Consider the following 19,984-nt stretch of genomic DNA (forward strand, 5'->3'; position numbering starts at 1 on the left):
GCCAAAATGCAAAATGCTTTTCCTGCATAAGTTACTGTCATCATCTTCTCCCTCTTCACAAATTATATTTTAAAGAGTAGGACTTTATCTGCTGAGTGTGGTTTAAAAAAAAAAATATATATATATATATATACACTTCTCACAGTAACCTTCTGGTTGGAAGTTTGAGGTACTCTGTTTCTGAATTTTAAAGCTTTTTATTTTTGTTTTTTCTTCTGTATGGGCAAAAAAGAGTACTGTTCCTCCTCTGGTCTCCCCTGCAGCTCATGAATTGAGAATTTCCACTTTTGAGTTTTGGCAGGAAGGTAAAAGCGATGGACCTGCAGAACACTTCAGGTCATCTTTTCAAGTTTCCCCTGCCATTATTGTTCTCTGGTACATTTTCACTTGCTCAGTGGAGGACAAACAGTTGCATCAGAAAAATTTCATTGACCTTTCCAACATCTTTGCTGTATGTGGGTCTGAATGTTCCATTCTCAATATTCTCTGTTGTATAGGCCTCTCACCGAATGAAAACTCCAGCTAAATATATGACAGGAACTGCAGCATTGCCGTTCAATCCTGCCACGTTTGGAGAGGTAATTCCGAATCTACTCCCTTGGATACATTTACTGTTATTTATTTAGAGAATAATGTAAGAAGCTAGTAGTTAGAAGTAATCTCACATTCCAAAATTTCCCCATGTAATCAATTGCTGGAGTTAACTTCTCCTTATCTTAGCCCTCTGTCCACAAATAGAGAGGTCTGAACTGAATTTTCACAGGGGGTTGGGAGGAGTGTTTCTGGGAGGGCTGTCCTACTGCTTTCTCAAGCATACCTAGTGTCACACCTTCTCAGAGGAAGAAACTGGCAATCCTCTGCTTAAGCCCTGCTGTGTTCTCTGGGGCTGTTTGTTTTGTAGTAGATTTCCTGGCTTCTCAACTGGAGACAAGTTCAGATGTGATGCAGTGTCTGTGTTAGTAATGCACTGAGTTGCATTTGGATGCCTGCCTGACTGGTACTGGGTACAAGCTGACCTGCCTCCAGGCAGGTTGCAACAGCTTGTAATAAACAAAAATAAATTAAAAAAAAGGAAGTGATCTTAAGATTTCTTGCACCTTGAATATGCACCTGTATCATTGCTGGCTGTTCTGTCTTAAGTTCATTAATTATTAATTAACCGTCTTATTTCAGTTATGTTGAATATAGTCTATTCCTTGTTCTCTTGTCTCCTTAGTTTCCAAAGTGCTCTTGCATTCATTCATTCATAAGGATCTTTTGCTTTTCTCTACTCAGATAGTCCTGTACCTGCGGATGTGTCTTGCTCACAGTGCAGGTGTGGTGCCAACCTCACAGAGCTTGGCAGATATGCAAGACCACGCCCCAGCCATTGGACGTTACATACGAAACCTCATGTCTGGCAATCACATATCTTTCTCTTCCACCTCCTCCTCCAAAAGTGCAGAAACCAATCCTGTACAGATATATATTGGCCTACTTCAGCAGCTCTTAGCTGGTGTTGGAGGTAAGAGCACCATCTTTGTGAAATTATTCATTAGAAACCAGTGCCCATTGCTTTGAATTGCAGAGTTGCAACACAGACTATGTAAACTTCAGTGTGAACTTGCTCCCTTCTATGCTTCTGAGTAGGTGGGAGGTAGTAGGATAGTAAAGTCTCAGCAGCACTTGACATAGTGTTATAAAGCTGTCTACAGCAATTTCTTTGCCTGTGAATATTGTCTTCCGCATACCAGTAACCATATATCTGTGACAATTGTAATCTTAAAGCATTCGAAAGCCTTCAGAAGTTTCTACCACAATGTTTGCTACTATTTATCTAATATCTCTAAGAAATACGATACCCTGATGTTAATGTATTGTTTGTTATCCCTAGTGAATTGCAAGCAGGTACTTTGAAATACCTGGTACGTTTTACAGTTTTTTATTGAGGATTGTTTTATTCTTGTAAATAACCTGATTCTTCAATTCCTTTTCAGGTTTGCCAGTCATGTATTGTCTTCTGGAAGTTGTTTCAGTGTATCCAGAGAAGCTAGCCGCCAGATTTGTAGACAAAATGGATTGGATAAGGGTGTGTTGAAACCTGCCAGTTTTGTTTATTTTTTTCTGTAACTTGTTTGGGGGAGGGCAGAGGGAGTGAGGAGGGAGCATGTTAGAGACATTTGGCATTAGCAAAATTGAGCATTTCCCATGGTGAAGTGGAGCTTTATTTGTCAAATATACACATAATTCCAAATCCGTTATTTTTACCTGGACTGAACACCACCTCATTCAGTGTTATATAAGCAGGGTAGGAAAAAGTATTTTTTGATTCTTTGATGTTATTGCTTTTGTTCATTTACTTTTGCATTCTGTGTAACATATATCAGTGATCCTTCTGGGACAGTCAGTCAGTATTTCCCTTGATCAGAAATGTGCTGAACACCAAAAGAAAACCAAGAACATAATTCTGCAAGTTTTTGAAGGAACTGTATATAAATGAGAATATTCCAGTTAGAAGATGTAAAAGTCTTATCAGAAAATGAGATAGAGTAGGTCTGTGGTTCTTTTAGAGCCTGTCCTATGGAATGTTGTTTTTATGTTGTTTGCTTTTTTATTAGCTCTGTATAAAGAGTTGACAAAGTGAAGCCTACTGGAGATATTAAGCCAAAGAGAACTCACCTTTGTTTGAATTCTTTTCTCTTCATCCTGTTTAAGCATCCAGGATTTGCTAAGCTATTACAGATTGCCACTTCTTCCTTTTGGGGAATCTGTCAGCAGAAAAGCTTAAAATGTGTTCTAATTACTTGTCCTACTGAAACCTGCGCTGCATTGAATGCAATTTACTTCACCTCATTTAAGTCCAAATATCACCCTCAAAGAACAGGATTAAAAACATTATCCTCTTCATTACTGTTTCTCATTTGCGGGAAAATCTTTTTCTTTGGTCTCATGTCCATTTGCAAGCTTCTAGGATAGTAAGTGATATGACCAAGTTTCCAGTTGTAAATTATCCTTTGTAATTTCACTGTGCCAAGTGGAGAGAACAGTTCCAGGAGCTTGTTAGAAGTCAGCAACGTGATCTGATACATGTTTTCAGCTGAAATTGGAGTTACATTTCAAGAGCTTGACAGATCTCATGTCTTGTTTGTTGGGTTTGTTTTTTTTCACTTGGTTCACATCTATATTACTACTGATGAACTAAATTATTGAAAGCTTAAAGTATGAATTTTTCATGTGAGTGTGTTGCATTATACACGTAATCTATTAGTTTTATCTTATCAAATGGTCTGAAGCTTCAAAAATTCAACCTTTTAACAATTTTAAATGTCAGATGATCTCTAAAACAAAATGGATAAATTTACACTGTGATTTCCTCAGCTGTGCATTTTTTTTTGTGTCACCACTGTGTTTCAGTGGTTTGACCTCTACAGATGTTTCCATTTGATTAATAAAAGGGAGACTGAAGCCTGTGCTGGGGGGGGGAGAGGGAAGTGTCTTTACGTTTCTGCAGGTTTGGTGGGTTTTCTTGTTTATTTCTTTGTAAGTTTCATGTGTATGTGAAATATGGAAGCTTTTCTCTGAAAACAAAATTCAGCAAAGCATTCAGTCAGCTATTTATCTGAGAATCAGTGAGTAGCCCTTCTGGGGCTGCTGGTAATATTCCTGCTAAAGGTTAATGTGCAATCAATGCTTTGTATTGAGCGCTTTGTTTCTTACTAAATGATAATACTCTGAATTTAAAGAATTAAATACTGCTTATGCCACTGCATGGCTGTTGTAGCCGTGCAGTTAGAAACTGCATGAACACTGGTTGATACCATGTTTTGTTTCTTACTAAAAAATTCTTGCAGGGCCTGATGAACACAAACAAAGAAGAAATGCGTGAGCTCGCTGCCCTGTTCTATTCTGTAGTGCTGTCTACAATGTCTGGGAATGAGCTTAGGACCTCTGTGGAGCAGCTGATCAAGATGACAAAAGACAATCATGTAACTGCCTTCCTTTGTCTGCTTCCTGCTGGGCTTTTCAGTGTCATATAACTGATGGGAAATCTCAACCTCTTACAGTGTGTTCAGGATGTATTAGCCTTAATCTGAGTGTAAAATTAACTAGCTGGCTTCTAGCTGGGTGTTGGAAGGGATTTTTGCTGTAGGTGAGTGGAACAGATTTCTAAATAAATTAATCCCTGAAGCTGTTCAGTTTAATAAGAGGATTTCTTGAGATACTTGTCATAAAGTAGAGCCAGTTCAGTCACATGCTTATGAGTTTTACTCCCTTAGATATACCTTGTCTCACTGAATGGTAATAGAGCAAACTACTTATCACCAACACTTCCCTAATTCCGTATTTCTGAGCAATTTAAGGCACCCACAGAAGGAGGAAGATCTTGTCTCCTTACTCATTCCCCTCCCCTAGCTAAGCCACTGGCCCTACAGCATCTCATTGCCTTGGGGCTTGGTTGAAGCCCAGCTTCTTCTCACCCCATAAGAGACTGCTCGGCAGCCCTCCTCCTCCCCTAGCACTGTCTCCCATCTGCATGGTGTTGTTTTTTTTTCACTGTTTGTCCATCTCCCTCCCCTTGTCCATATCTTTCTCCATTTTTTTTTGCCACTTACAGAATGGGGAAGGAGCTGAGAAAATTTCTTATCTGGAGAGATGAATAAGGGGCATATTTCTTTGCCAGTGTCTTGAATTCTGAAAGTAAAGGAAAGTATCAGTGTGTCTAAATTGCATTTTCCCAGAACTTTTTAATCTCATTTTGTCTGCGGAAATTTTACGTTTCACATTTCAGGAAACAGACCTATGCTGACAAGAAATTTTGGTTATTTTGTGTATTAATTGACAGACCTGGTTTGAGTCTTTGAAAGCTGGCCGTGATGCAAGGCAACATCATTGCACAACTGTACAGTGCAGTACTGTGCAGTAGCAAAGCCAACTCCTTTCTGTCCCAGTGGTCTGCTTACCAGCAGGCTGTGAAGCCATGGCTGATTTTCTGTAGACCCATGGCTTACAACTAAGAGGACTGTAATCTTAGAACAAGAAAATGTTAGCACGCATTTTTGCTGGTTTCTGATGGACGTACAAAAACAGTTCAGTCTGTGCTGGTAAGAGTGGCAGAGATCTTCAGTGGTTCAGTAAGAACTGCAGTGTAGGTGGCTTGCTGAAGTACAAAGGACCCATGTAGATAAGTCTGTACTTAAAAATCATGGTTTGGTTTTTTTTTTGGGGGGGTGGTTTTTTTTGGGGGTGTTTTTTTGAGGGTTGGTTTTTTTTTTTTTTTTTTTTCTGGCCAAGGGAGGATTTTAGGAATGTGAGTTCTGATGCTAACTTCTAAGTCTCCTGAGTCTCTAATAGTTCTGTTAATTTATCCTAAAAGACTCCATCAGAGAGCACTAGCAATATCAAACTCGTGTTGTATGTAAGATCTCAGCTTTCTTCCCAGCTGGCTCATCTATGTGTGTTTTTAAATCAGTGCTTTGTGGAAAGTGTTACTTACATTGAAAATGAGATTTTTTTGCACTGTTGGTTCTGTCTGTAGAGCCCGGAGGTCCAACATGGATCCTTGTTGGCTTTGGGATTTACAATAGGAAGGTACTTGGCCAATAGGAAAATCAGAGCAATGGAGCTACATGACATACAACAGCCAAACACTTCAGTCATGCCGGAACAAGAGCAGCTCATAAAGTCAACAACAGAGACAATAGGTAACTTCCACCCAACACTTTGCAGCATGTAACAGTTGTCTGTGAACTGCCGCAGGCTGAAGACTTCTGAGATGTTAGATGCTGTTCATCCTGAGTTTACTTTGTATGATACAGTTTACAGCCTATGAAACTACCATGTGATTAGGTGTATGGATATAACCCTTTTCAGCATGAGTTAGATGGCCTCTTAGCTCACTGACCAACATGGCCCGGTGAGCAGTGGTGCTACTGCCAAGACTCCTCCCGCTGTCTCCTCACCTTTTGATTTTGTTGGAGCATAATGCTTCCTGTCTGTTGTAAAGGAAATAAGCACCTTGTTACTTACTTACTCTCAGATAATAACAGGATGACTTGGATCACGTTTTTATTTTGTCCTGTAGGTTCTTTTCTGGACAGCACCTCTCCCTTTCTTGTGGTGGCTGCTTGCACTGCTCTGGGGGAGATTGGCAGAAATGGCCCCTTGCCAATCCCCAGTGAAGGCACAGGCTTTACAAAGCTGAAACTTGTTGAAAGCTTACTGGCCCGAATCCCTTCCAGCAAGGAAACAAATAAGGCAAGATTTTGTTACATTGTTACGGTTCTTGTTCATTCCTGGAATGTATTACCTGCCCAACTCAGCCAGTTTTTTAAAGAATTCACTACTGAACCTGTTTGGACTAGGACTAATTGTTGTCTTTAGTGAGTCAGATTTGGAATAAGCGTTTTCAGAATATCTGGTGTTGTCCAGCAGTTGTTTGTATGTGCTTTCTACATACCAAGCAGAAGCTTATGGGATGAAAATTATAAAAAGGGATACTTTTAATTCAGTGAAAACAGGAATGTCGTCTGGAGAATAATTGTTAAACATAACAATGACGTTTATTTTGCTCTGTGTCATATGGAAAACCGTGAAGAGAGGAACAGCAATTAGCTAATAAGTGTATTGCATATTAACTTCAAATACCATAAGTGAAACTTCAGCAAGAAGGTGAGGAGAAGTTTGAAAGTATATCTTCTGGACTTATAGGAAGATGATATTATTGTTGGTTTTCTGTGTATTTTAGATGAAGGAACGAGCAATACAAACGTTGGGTTACTTTCCTGTGGGAGATGGAGATTTCCCCCACCAAAAGCTACTGTTGCAAGGTTTGATGGATTCTGTGGAGGTGAGAAATTAGTGCATATTGTTTCCATCATTATTTCTATTTGAGTGTTTTTTCTGTGTGTTCTGGAGACAGTTTTATGAAGAAGCTGTCATATGTAGTGCTTCTAACTTTGTTAAAGCTGGAATGGAGTAGAGAGCTGAGATAGGTTTGGAGCATGTAAAATTCTAAAATGTTTTATGCTGCAGTTTAAAAGCTTGCCTGCTGAGATCTGTGCCCCAGTCTTTGAGATGAAGTATGTGTCCTTGGTTCAAGGGGACTACCTTTACACAGTAAACATTAACAGCTTTTAGTAGTGATTCCATAAGTCTGTATTTTGCCATTCAAGTGTATCCTATGAGGTGGTAATATAAATACATGTTCTTTTCCATCAGAAGTACATCCGCTGGTGTAACTCACTTGAATTAGAAGCTTTATTTATAGGAAGATCTGTTGTCAGCCTAAGTCCACCAGTAGTGCACTGCATTCTTTTGCAGTACTACAGAGCTGTTATATGTATTTCCATATTCCAGGCTGCAAAATTAAAAGTCGGGGAGATTTTTAGTATCTTTCTTTACTTTAGCTTGTTTTTATCTTTCTTCCTTGTTCATACTCGCATAGAATTCAGCATTGCAGAAGCATCTATTGAGTATGAAACAGACTGAATTTGCAGAGTCTTTCAGTCTGATGTGATCAAACAAGCCAGAATAGCAAGAACATTGTGTACACATCTACAGAATCATGTTTTTGAGTGTTCCTGACCTGGAACTATTCAGGGACATTTCAGCTTCCTCTATAAAAGATGCACTTGAAGGGGAAAAAAAACAACTGAAAAACAGCTTATGTTAGATTGCAGGAAGCTAAAGGCTTGTCCAAATTACATGAGTGTTTTGTTCTTACAGAGAGTAAAGAGAGCAGTGGTACTCAGCAGATGTAGTAGTCAGTTCTTAAGAGATAAAAATTCACCACAAAGACGGACAAAAAAATTGGCAGAGTTTTACGCATTCTGTTCCTCAGGGCTTAAGGAAATTGTGGAAGGAAGACAGAAAGCAAAGCAAAATTTCAGCTAAATTGTTTCCGTGTGGGGAAAAAGAGTGTTCATTTCTTGGAGTCATGGTAACTTTTGTTAATGACTGGTGATCTTGTTTAAACTTTGCTTTGATCCTATCCCTTTTTTTTTTTTTTTTTTTTGTCCTGTTCTTTATATTGCGTAGAGATTGGCAAATTCTTGCTTTAGCTCTTACTATTCATTTTGGAGTGCTTGACGTCAGCACTGCTTTCATCAGCTCCAAGGGATCTGAGTCACCAGGTAGTCTTAGAAGCTCACCAAAAGTGTGATATTGTAAATCAGTGCTGAGTACTGGGACTGAGAAATGGGCTGTGGGTTTTTGCATTAAGTGCTGAAACTTGTGGTGTTCATTCAGTCAGTAGTCAGTGAGGCTCTACTGTTTCCTAGGCCAAACAAATAGAACTGCAGTTCACTGTGGGTGAAGCTATTACCAGTGCTGCTGTAGGAACCAGCTCGGTGGCTGCACGTGATGCGTGGACGGTCACAGAGGAGGAATATATCCCTGCCCCAGGTATGTCTTCCTTATACAAAGGTCTAGGTTGAGAAATGTGAAATCTCACAGTTGCGGCTTAACACTGGCTTTATTATCTGGTGTGCTCGATTAATAGTAGAAGAAGTAAGAGACATTTTACAGTGTGCTTTGCTCTTTGTTCTGCAATACTGAGTTGTAAACAAGTTGTTTCACCACTTCAAGTCCATCTACTCAAAGGGTAGATATGAAGGAGTAGATAGAAAACGGTATTTCATGTGATTTTTAAATAGCTTTTTTATGGAATCTAATTCATTGCCACTTGACAGAGATGGTGTTAGATCTCAAGTGAACACAAAGCAGAGCATGGTGGGTGGGGCAGAGCCAAACCCTGCATTTACTCCAGGATTTTTGAGTCTGAACACACGTGCTACAAAAAAAAAAAAAGCACAATGGATTGTACACAGTATGAGTGTTTCTATACTCACACTCTTCTGGGCCACAAGCACTATCACTATATGGTTAGCAGAGCTCTCTTCAGAATTTCTTTTAAGAGAAACAGTTTCCCAGAAGCTACACTGTACATCTTTTTTGAATAAGCAGAGGATAAGGCCTCACCTCCTTACTCACTTGTGAGTAGTTTTTACGTTGCTGCTACATGTTGTATTGTATGAAAGTAAAAAAAAGCATGTCTGACTCTGAAAATTCCCTTCTTCCTCTCTACCTTTCTTTCATATAGATCTGAAGGTAAATGATTTGGTTCCCTGGGTCCTGGACCTAATTTTGAACAAGCACATTATCAGCCCTAACCCACATGTTAGGCAAGCAGCTTGCATCTGGCTTCTGTCAATGGTGAAGAAGCTGAGTACACACAAAGCAATTAAGGTAAGGAATATGTCCATTTCTTGACGCTGGCTCCTTATCCCTATTTTTGCTGCTTGCTTCCTTTCTGTCCATTTCTTTTCTCTTTAATTCTATTTCACTTCTATTGCCTTGTTATCCCCAGGGCTGCTGCAGTCCTTACTGACTTTTGAGTCATGACTTATTTTTTCGTCGTGGGGGACATCATGTCTGTTAGACACACAAAGCTGTTAGCATCTTTCCAAACATTTGACTTGCACTCAAGTCAGAGTATGCACAGTGTAAATCTGTTTTGTAAGATGAAGTGCCAGTACATCTTTCCTTAGGAGGAAGAGATGGGTATCAGTATAGTTATTAGGATTTCTTTTTGGAAAATACTAAAAAGCAGTTTAAGAGGTGAAGAAAGTGAAGAGCTAGGTGTAATTTCATGAACTTGTTCCACAGAATTCATCACAACTTTGTTACCAAGCAGAAGTTATGTTTCATGTGCTTGGTATTTTTGGTTGTGGTTTGAAAATCTTGCACTGATAGTGCTTTTGTGTGATGAGAATCACCAGGTGTTGCTATCCAAGGAGGCACTTAAAGCATTCCCAACTGAAAAAAGAAAAAAAGCATTCTCAACCAAAACGTCCTTTCCCTACATAGAGCTAGTATGATATTACACTGATCTAACAGTGTATATTGCTGGAGTAGCAAAATCCTCTAGTTTGATGTCCCTTGCCTAGAAGATGCCTCATTTATGCCACGTTACTGGTATGTATTAAATGAGGAGAAGAAATTGTGTGGTTTACTAATAACACAGTAGCTATAAAAAGGTGCTGGGCAAATAACTTACATTCTGTGAATGAAGGACGGGCAGCTGCTTACCAGTCCAAAAGAATGACGCTTTCTGTGTCATAGTTATAGCTCAAATAGACAACCCTATTCATATGGTTACCCCTGTCATAGTTATAGCTCAAATAGACAACCCTATTCATATGGTTACCTCTGTCTATCTGTTAGGGACTGTCTTGAGATGATACAAATCATATCTTTCTTTCTCATCTTTCAGTCTTACCTCAAGGATATTCAAAGTGCATTCGTTTCAATTCTGTCAGATAGTGATGGTAAGTACTACCACAACAGTTTTGTCTTTTAGTGAGGCCCTAAAAAGTTAAAGGGAATCTACAACAAACAGAAAGTCAGCTTCACCCTCTCTGTCAGCGTGTACTAAAACTTGACTGTAAAAAAAAAAAATAAAAAAAATTACCATTTCTGTTACTTCAGAAATTTTCTTTCCTAGATCTTGTAGAAATGAGAGTATAATTATACTTCTGCATTTTCTTCTGCAGGCTGTAATAACAGAAACGGTTCAATCTGCTGCTTCTGCTTTGCTCTGGGCAGAAGTATCACAGAGTTCTATATGGACAGTAACTCTATTTTTAAACATTTATGTCTAGTGATGGCAACTAGTGGAAAGGATGGCATCCGGTGGACTAACCAGAGCTCACCAAAGTTAAAAAAGGGACTATTTTACTGAACTTCAGGGGCTGTAGCAAGTCTGAACAATGGCAGCTCTTTGAATGCTCCCAGCTATTTCAAAGCCACCAATGACAATGTTAATATGAAGGTGTCAATTTATGGAGCAGGAACAAGTTGATGCTTTGGAATCCAAAGCTTGTATTGCCAGACTAGATCTGTTCTGAAATAGAGAACTGTAGACTGCAACACACAGCTTTTGTTTCTTAATCATGATTTTTTCTGTTGGATCTTGTAATTTAAATTTGTTTATTACTACTCACATGCTTATCTTTAATTTAATTTTGTGAAATCTCTTGCAGAGCTCAGTCAGGATGTTGCTTCAAAAGGTCTTGGGCTGATATATGAACTAGGAAGTGAACAGGATCAGCAACAGCTAGTCACCACGCTTGTTGATACCCTTATGACTGGGAAAAGGTACGGTGTGCCTTAAAAAGTACTGTAAGCTACATGTCTGATGGGAACAAAAATGTGCCTCTTTTGTATGAGAGAGATGCCTTGTGCCTGGGAGAAACCACTATCCAGAAACTGCCAGGAAGTCAAACTGAGATATTTCTTAATTCAGCCTGGGTTTATTGTGAGTGGAGCTATTCCAGTTTTGTTCTGTTCTGAATTTAACAAAGCTACTAAATAATGGTTCAGTCCTGATTCAAGCAGTTTAAATCAGTTTGGGTGTGGTTTTCTCCTTGCTGCACTGTGTAATTGCAGAGGACAGTGAGATCCTGCAGTGATTCTGAACAGTATCAGTGTTGTAGAAGTAGAATCTTACTTGTGTCTGCACAAGCATATGCTTTACTGAGGAGAAATGTTAACAGTCGCATGTTTACTTTAGCACAAAAAATTGTGGTGTTGAAGAGCTACTGGCTGTTAATCATGTTGAATGTGTTGGAAGTGCTCTTATCAGCCTTCCTTTCTAACTTGGTGACAAAAACCTAATCTGCAAGCGTAGGAGATTCAGTAGGGGTGAACAGGAGAAGATCAGATGTGTGGAAATGTTTTGTTGTTTTTTCTTTCATTCTGAAGTAGAAGTGCTTTCCACTGATGTAGCTTGCATCTGGTCTGAAATAAGCCGTCAGTGTTTTGGCTTGGCTTCTGACTACACAGCGAAGCCCTTAGCTTTCTGCCATCTCTCATTAACTTTACACATGACATAGGCTGATGAGATTTCTTGCAGTGTGGTTTTGCACTAATGCATATCATCTTTTTTCCTTTGGTTGGTTCATCTTTTTTTGTTTGTTGTTTTTTTAATATTTATTTATTTGTTTTCATTTGTGGGTCTGGAGAGGATAGGAAGTTACTGAGTAACAGGGAAAAACAAATTAACTTGCTCAGTAGTGAGCAGTACATTCAAGGTTAGAGTTTGGTATAGCTAATACTGGACCTCTTTTCCGATAGAGCCAAACATGAGATGACTGGAGAAACTGTGGTGTTTCAGGGTGGCTTGAGCAAAACCCCAGATGGGTAAGTTAAACGACAATGGTCAATAGGCACAGAGTGTACTGTTAACTATTATGGTATTTCTTCTGCTATAAGTAATGCTTTCCCTAAAAATAACTGGATTTCTCTTCTGCTTTTTGAAGTCAAGGTCTTTCTACCTACAAGGAGCTTTGTTCACTTGCTAGTGATCTCAATCAGCCTGATCTGGTGTATAAATTCATGAATCTGGCCAACCATCATGCCATGTGGAATTCTCGCAAGGTAAGTTCCTTCTTTTGTATCGCTTGTATTCCTTCTGTGAGCACTAGAAACAGTGACTGCATTTCTCTCACAGCAGTTCTGTGATCCATAGGTAACTGCATGTGAAGGCCACGTGTTAGTGCTTTGGTGTCTTGTTCAACACCAATTAAGAAGCATGAGAAACAAACTTAGATTTAAGTTCTTACAATGTAACGTTGGTATCACAGGTTTTATTATCTTGTATTCCACTATGGACTAGCTGTGATCCTTTCTTTTTTGCATTTTTTGAGCATTCAGAAGCAAGATCTTTGATGTGTTTGGACAGTATGATCGTATTTTCAAAACTGGGTCAATTTTCACATGCTAAAGAAGATGAGCTTTATTGCGTAAGAAAGCAGAACAAAAATTGTTCAGCAGCTGGTTACTAGAAACTCAGTTGAAAATACGCTGTTTAACCAATGTTGCCAAAATAATCTCACTTTTTAACTTAGCAAAAATAAAGCCTTAATATTTTAAAACTACTGGGACTCCTAGCAAAGTCAGAAGACTACTGGACCCATTTCTTAGGGTAGGGCAAGACACAAGCATAATAAATTTTAAGTGTATTTTTTAGAGTTCTAGCTTGGCAACTGTCTTTTTCACTGGTTTTTCCTAAACATAGGAGGAAGCTGTTCAGTCCCTGGGAGTATGCAGAGCACCTTTGATGCTCTTTTATGTGAAAAATACCAAGGAGGCCACATTTTCTGTATTTCATCTTTCATGCTCTTTTGTGCTCCTCACCTGAGGTTTAGAGTCTCTGAGAAATGCTACTTAGTGCAAAAATCAAGCACCAGCATTAGCTTCCATCCAGTGTTTGGCAGGTCAGCATATCCTTCAAGACTTCCCTCTCTCAACACTGGGGCGCCTCTACTGAAGAGTGAAGTGGAGCAAGATTTGCAGGACCTTGCTAAATGGTTCCTTGCACCATCACAGCAGTGGTCCTGTCTGTGAGTTTGTCTTGTCTGGGTCACAGTCTAGAAAGTACTTTCTATCCTGTGAAGTAGTTCTGTAACTGAGGTTTTAAGTGGCAGCTTTTGACATGTCAAGTCAGGAAATGTAGAGGAAGTCATTGAGTGCAGTCACAAGCTACTCAAAGGTAATGCAGTGGCAGCCTCTTTTTCAAGCTGTCTTACAAAATTCCATGACACTTCATGGATGAGCATCAGTTCCACTGTGTCGTAATTGACAGTAGTGCTCTGTAGGGAAAAAAAGAAAGAGTATGAAGGAATGCTTGAGTTTGAAATAAATAAGGCCATATGCAAACCAGTAATCCCCAGAAATGTAAGTTGCATCGTCAAGATAGTGTTGGTTGATTTTTCAGTTCATAAGTTATTCTAGATCTTCTGAATGCAGCAGAGTTGAAGGGAAGCAGTGGCCTTCCTTCAGGAAGAGCTTATTTTGGAAAAACGTAGTCAAATCCTTGCAGCTGTAATCTTCCACCAGAGCTTTGCCATAAGCTGTCGAATGATATCTTGGAAAAAAAAGTTGGAGGGTGTGGTATGGGAAGGGCTGAAATTCTTTCAGTGTTTTTCATCTCCTGATGGTGACTGTCTGCTTGATGTATTTCTGATACTGTAGCATTGGCAAGAGCTTGTACCGGTACCGCTCTCGTTCTTCTTCTCTTGTTATCTAGACTGTCAGTCAGCTTTGCCACTGACTGGTGTGCCCAGGAGTGGTAACTGAGTGGTGAGTAAATGGTTTCACCAAATGTTCGTCTGTCGTCGTTTCAGGGAGCAGCTTTTGGTTTCAATGTGATAGCTGCCAAGGCTGGAGAGCAGCTGGCTCCGTTTTTGCCCCAGCTTCTTCCTCGGCTTTACCGTTACCAGTTTGACCCCAACCTGGGCATTCGGCAAGCAATGACCAGCATTTGGAATGCCTTGGTCACTGACAAATCGATGGTGAGTTGCTGTAAACAACAGTGGTGGGTTCCTACTAACCTGGGAGTGTTTCAGAGGTCCTTATGGGAAAGCTGTATCTTAAGAAATGAGGAAGTGTGTAAAAAGGAATTAGACATTGTCCTAAAGAAAGATGCGGTTGATCCCAAGGATGAGGTGAGGAATGCACAAAGGCTTTGTGCTTTCTCTTGTTTGTGAAAGGATAAAATAGACTTTGTGTGGCCAGTGTTAAAGTTGACATGAAGGTCTTTCCTCACTGTGATATTGCTTTGACATTGCATTTGAGAAGTTCTTGAGAAGTCATTATAGTTGAAGATGCATCCCTTAGAGCAAGAGCATCTAAATGTGGTTCCTCAGTTCTAGAGCGGGAAGAAACCTATGGGAAGAGATTATTTCATCAATTTGAGATTAACTCTTTCCTATGCATGTTTCAGGCATAAGTGACTTCTTAAGATGCCCTGACTCTGGATCTTAAAGTACTGGAGCTGGATTTACAAGTTTGTTCTCGTGTCATGGCTAATCTCAGAATGAAGTAATTGACTGATCCTTGGGCAGAGTACAACTGCTTCTGCTATAATGCATGTTTAGTGCTGCATCTAAACAGTTCTGTTGAAAAGGACTGAAGAACTTTTATTTTTCATTGTGGTCCCTGCTCTAGCCCTAAGCTCTGAAGCAGTGCAAAGAAGAGCACTTCTAAAGCAAAGTCAAAATGAACTTGCACAGAGCCAGCTCTGGCAAGCATTGGTTCATCTGCTGTGACTGAAGTCAGATAATACTGTCCATTAGGATCTTTCATAAGAGAGCACAACAGATGCATGTTCTAGGCTTGTCTCAAGTATATTCCTTTCTTTTTAATTATAGGTTGATAAGTATATGAAGGAAATTCTTGATGATTTGATCAGTAACCTAACTAGCAGTCTGTGGAGAATCAGGGAATCCAGGTATTGATGGGGAAGTAACAGAGTTTTCTTGAACTCTTTACAATAAATCTGCTAATGTAAAGAAGTCTGTGTGGGAGGAGGGCATGTCGTTCTATCAGGATAGATCCTGGCCTTGGAGTTCACACTTGAGAGTGATAAAATCTTAAAGCAGTTTGCTTCTTTGAGCCTGAAAATTTTTATTGCATGCAATTTAACATAATGCTAGACAGCATTCCACAAAGGAGGAGCTTTCTGCATACAGAGTTTTTGGCTATCTGTGGGGCCGAAGTATTGCTTAACATTAGAAAATATTGGTAGTCTGTCTATATACATACTTGACAGCAGCATGCTGCTTGGAAGAGCATTTTTAATAAATTTTTTTTTATTTATATCAGTCTATGGTTACACTGTTTTGAGAACTTCCGTTTTATTTCAGTTCCAGTCTTCAGACTGTTGTGAGGTTTTTTTGTCCTGTATTTGAAAAAAAAGAAATTGAAACAATATCCTAACTGGAATGTTTTCAACAGCAATTTTTACCACAGCAGCCTTTTTTATTGCTGTCATCTGTTTCACATTTCACCTATCTAGCTGGGTGTTTGTCTCTTCTGCTAAAGGAGACATTCTTATAACAGATTTAGGGTTTGGGGAAAATTAGAAGTGTAAACAGTTTTGTTTTTTTTTTTAATAATTTGCTTGTGTTTACAAATGTGTGTATACCTGTATCAAAGAAATACCACGTGATGGAAATGAGATTCTGTGTTTGCAGCTGTCTTGCATTGAATGACCTGCTAAGAGGAAGGCCTTTGGATGACATCATAGACAAGCTTCCAGAAATCTGGGAAGTTATGTTTAGAGTGCAAGATGACATTAAGGTAATGGAACTGTAATTTGAACTGGAATCTTCAATGAAAAGTAGCGATCAAACTTTGAGGTATTTAGAAGAGATTCTTTGAGAAATTGAGTTAAAGCTAATGGTAGTTATGTGCTAAGCAAACTAAAGGTTCAGGCCCTTTGCAGTTAAAATTTCCATGCTCTCTACTGAATTATGTGTGTTTTTCCTCTTGTTTTTAAGTGTTAGCTTCATTCTCGCTGCTACTCTTGAAGGTTCAGCATTTTTTCCTGGATATGAAAGAATTACTCAGTATATTCCCAAGTATAGAAACATTTTTGGTTTTTTTTGTCTGCTTGTGTGCTTAAATGCCTTGCAGATTGGAAGTCAGAGTCCTCAGGTCCTCCCATGCTAGAGCCTGTGTTTTCTGTACATCCAGATTTTCCAGCAAAAGCAGGGCTGGATTGTTTCCCAAACTGTGCTGTGAACAAGGAAGTTGCTCTTATACTAGTAAATTCACTGTGTTCAGAAATGTTCTGGGGCACTCAAACCAACTTGCACAGAATGTTCTGCCTTATTGCTAATGAAAAATACTAGCCTCTAGAGCAGATCAGCTATCTGCATGCATCCTTTTGGAATGGGTTCATGGGACACCAATTTCTAAATTTCATCTGGAAAACAAACTTTGAGAAAATCCATTTGTGACAGCCCAGAATTATTCTGAGAGCATCTAAAGAAATTACCAATGCCAGTGATTGTGTTTCAGTATGCAGGAGTTCTGCTCAATACTTGTTAATTCATCAGTGCAGGTAAAGTGAGACTTTGACTGGTAGTGGTGTCACGTGCCACCAGGTCAGTGCTGATTTGGCTGCTTACTTGCTGCTATGAAGTTTCTTTGAAGGTTTGTAAGTGTCAGCCATGAATACATTCTTAACAGAACTACTGTTATACTTATCAGTGAATGTGCATCATTAAATAGAAGCTGTAAAACTAATAATAATGTTATTTGGTGGTTTTGTTTTGTTTTTTTTTGTAGGAGTCTGTGCGAAAAGCAGCAGAACTAGCCTTAAAAACCTTAAGTAAGGTAAAAAACATATTTTGTCACTTGTACACAAGTGCATGTTCTGGATGTCTGTGATAATCATTCCTCTTCATCTCTCAAGGAATGGCCTTTTACAACAGGCTATCATCTTAGAGAATTGTCTAGTATAAGACAGAGTATAAACAGAACAGTATCTTAAAAGGCAATTGTAATAAGCTTGGCCACATACTCCTCCTTACTTTTGTTGACGTCAGTGGAGTTCTGGTGTTTGAGGATAATGCAGTGCTAAGTTCTGTACAGCCACAGGAGGGAGATACTGAACTGGTAGTTCTCTCTCCTAATCTTCTTTTTCCCACTTCATGAGGTCTAAGGAAACATTCTGTAACTGCAGAGAGATGTAGCTGACCATGCCCGGTAAAACCTGTTGTGAAACAATGTAGTCCAGTCTGAACTTCTCTGTTGGATGCAACCACTGACAGAATATGCTGGGGATACTTTGCATATCACTTAATGTGCTGTTTGATATTCTTCTAAGAGGTCAAATCAGTGGAAATAGTAACAGATCATAAGAACTGTATTTGAAATCATAACTTTTGTGATGTATGCAGCATGCAATTTCAATGACAAAAGTGGTGATCTGGTCCAAGCACACTGCTGTTACAATTGCAGAGTCTTCTCTGACATGGGATTTGCAGCCTGATGGTTGAATCTGTGTGGATGAGAAGGGCTGTTCTGAGCTGAGAGATCATTTAGTGCATTTCCCCTTAGGTGCAGATCAGCACCTCTTAGATGTGGCTTTGAACTTGCCTTTTCTGAAAGCTGACTGTAGCTGAAGCATCTTTAAGAACATGGTTTAGGGCCTGAGTACTTTCTGGAGAGCACAAACATGGCAGAGCTTGGGTTTCACTGTAAGCAATTTGTGCAGTTGCGTTTGGCTTCTGTTTGACTCAAAAGGTGCTTTGATTAAATCCAAGCAGGAAATTTGTACATACTTGTAACAGCAATTCTCATCTGTCTCCAGGTTTGTGTGAAAATGTGTGATCCCTCCAAAGGAGTTGCTGGTCAGAAGACAGTAGCTGTATTGCTCCCTTGTCTCCTAGATAAAGGAATAGTCAGCACAGTTGCTGAAGTCCGATCTCTCAGGTTAGTTTTGCAGCCTACAAATTTCCTGGGTTGAGGGTATGTATGATTTGGGCATGTTAGGAGTGGGTTGGTGGTCGGACTAGATGATCTTAGTAATCTTTCCCAGCTTTGATGATTCTATGATTTGTGCCAAAGTTACCATCTTATTCACTTCACTTGCAGAACATTTTTTATGTTTGAAGTCACAAATTTCTGACCAAAACAGCCTTCATACTGAACCCACTGAAACAGGAAGCTATATTTGTATTTTGGAAGCATCTTATTTAAGCAAATGCAGACAACAGTATTAAAAAGTTGTATGCTTTGACCTTGAAATATCTCCATTTTCTGCAGATGTACAGGTTCATGGCTTAGGAGAGAGTTCTTTTGTCCAGGTACAAGAGGCAAACTGATCTTCAAGAGTTTTTTTTCTGCTCAAGATTATTTAGAAGTGGCATCTCATCTACTTGTAAACAAACAAAAAAAGTCCCATGATAGTTCCTGGAAAAGACAGGTCTTATTACATGTCTAGATGTGACTAATGACAGCACATATTGCAGAGACAAATGCATTTGTTCACATTGCTCAGATATGTGTTATGCATTTTAATAGTTTGATGTCCCTTGGTATGTAGGGAATTATTATGCTTGTCACTTTGGAGCCTTACTTATTTCTTCATTTACTTCAGACCTGGAGCATTGCTGGTCTCCTGAGAAACAATTTTCTTTTATTGATTGTGATTACGTAGGAAGGTTAAGGAAGCTCTAAACAAACGGTGAATTTTTTTTTCATCCTTTTTAAGGTTTGAAAATACTGTCAAAATGCAGTCTGAGAGATCTAAAGATTTTAGACCGACAAATGGGATCTGTACAGAAGGATCTCAACACACTGTAATTGTGCTTTTCTTAGGAAGAAGCAATTGATTTCTCTTGACTGACTTTTCTCAGAACCTTTTTTGAAACATGTTATTTGTTCCTAAAGTAGTCTGTAGTACTCCTTGCCCTTTTTAATACCCTGGCTAATCTAAGCAGTCTCCATGCAGAGCATAGAATGGCTTAGAGGCTCAGGACTAAGATCTGCTACCACCTAATCAGAACAATGTATAGATAGTGATCTGAATTGGCCATTAATTGGCCATTTTTTGGTACTGTATTAAAGTATACCAGAGATTTTTTTTCAACCAAAACTGTTTCTGTGTTGATTTTTCCTTGCTTCTTCTAGCATTAACACTCTTGTGAAGATCAGTAAAAGTGCTGGATCTATGCTGAAACCTCATGCAACAAAACTTATCCCAGCGTTGCTGGAGGCCTTGAGTGCACTGGAGCCTCAGGTCCTCAGTTACTTAAGCCTCTGTGCAACAGATCAGGATAAAGTAAGTGCAAATATTAAAGGGAATTATCAACAGAGCAGAAATAGCAAAGATAAAAATTGCATTTATTCTGTTCTTGACCAGAAAGTAGCAGATTTGAGAGGTGGAGGTAAAGAAGAATGGCTAAAGGGTTACTAAAAGAATTTAATCATTGGAATCTGGATGGCCAGGTTTGGGTTGTTTTGTTGTTGTTTTTTTGGGATTTTTTTTGCTGGGACAAGGAAGTGTTAGGATTTTTTTTAGTTCCTAAATTTCCATGTATTTCAGAAAGTGAAGAACAACTTTGGTAACAAGCGATTAAACATCACTTCAGCACCATGCACAACTGTGAAACAGGCAGAGTCTAATAATGCACATGTACTGTCAGACTTT

General features: G+C 39.2%; 1 protein-coding gene across 3 annotated transcripts in view; it reads left to right on the forward strand.

The window, feature by feature from the left end:
* The window catches only part of ECPAS (Ecm29 proteasome adaptor and scaffold), a 59,164-nt gene that overhangs the window by 27,345 nt on the left and 11,835 nt on the right, over nucleotides 1–19,984 (forward strand). For all 3 annotated transcript variants that reach the window (XM_052701395.1, XM_052701394.1, XM_052701396.1), the window contains exons 17-35: nucleotides 498–578; nucleotides 1,276–1,504; nucleotides 1,977–2,068; nucleotides 3,831–3,965; nucleotides 5,516–5,681; nucleotides 6,062–6,234; nucleotides 6,725–6,826; nucleotides 8,259–8,382; nucleotides 9,080–9,225; nucleotides 10,253–10,307; nucleotides 11,022–11,136; nucleotides 12,115–12,180; nucleotides 12,300–12,417; nucleotides 14,166–14,333; nucleotides 15,192–15,271; nucleotides 16,017–16,122; nucleotides 17,116–17,163; nucleotides 18,143–18,264; nucleotides 19,465–19,615. In XM_052701395.1, coding sequence (XP_052557355.1) covers nucleotides 498–578; nucleotides 1,276–1,504; nucleotides 1,977–2,068; nucleotides 3,831–3,965; nucleotides 5,516–5,681; nucleotides 6,062–6,234; nucleotides 6,725–6,826; nucleotides 8,259–8,382; nucleotides 9,080–9,225; nucleotides 10,253–10,307; nucleotides 11,022–11,136; nucleotides 12,115–12,180; nucleotides 12,300–12,417; nucleotides 14,166–14,333; nucleotides 15,192–15,271; nucleotides 16,017–16,122; nucleotides 17,116–17,163; nucleotides 18,143–18,264; nucleotides 19,465–19,615 — 2,277 coding nt within the window. The remainder of the gene's footprint in view (nucleotides 1–497; nucleotides 579–1,275; nucleotides 1,505–1,976; nucleotides 2,069–3,830; nucleotides 3,966–5,515; nucleotides 5,682–6,061; nucleotides 6,235–6,724; nucleotides 6,827–8,258; nucleotides 8,383–9,079; nucleotides 9,226–10,252; nucleotides 10,308–11,021; nucleotides 11,137–12,114; nucleotides 12,181–12,299; nucleotides 12,418–14,165; nucleotides 14,334–15,191; nucleotides 15,272–16,016; nucleotides 16,123–17,115; nucleotides 17,164–18,142; nucleotides 18,265–19,464; nucleotides 19,616–19,984) is intronic.

This window comes from Tympanuchus pallidicinctus, unplaced genomic scaffold (assembly GCF_026119805.1).
Source record: "Tympanuchus pallidicinctus isolate F22 unplaced genomic scaffold, pur_lepc_1.0 scaffold4, whole genome shotgun sequence".
Classification (NCBI taxonomy): domain Eukaryota; kingdom Metazoa; phylum Chordata; class Aves; order Galliformes; family Phasianidae; genus Tympanuchus; species Tympanuchus pallidicinctus.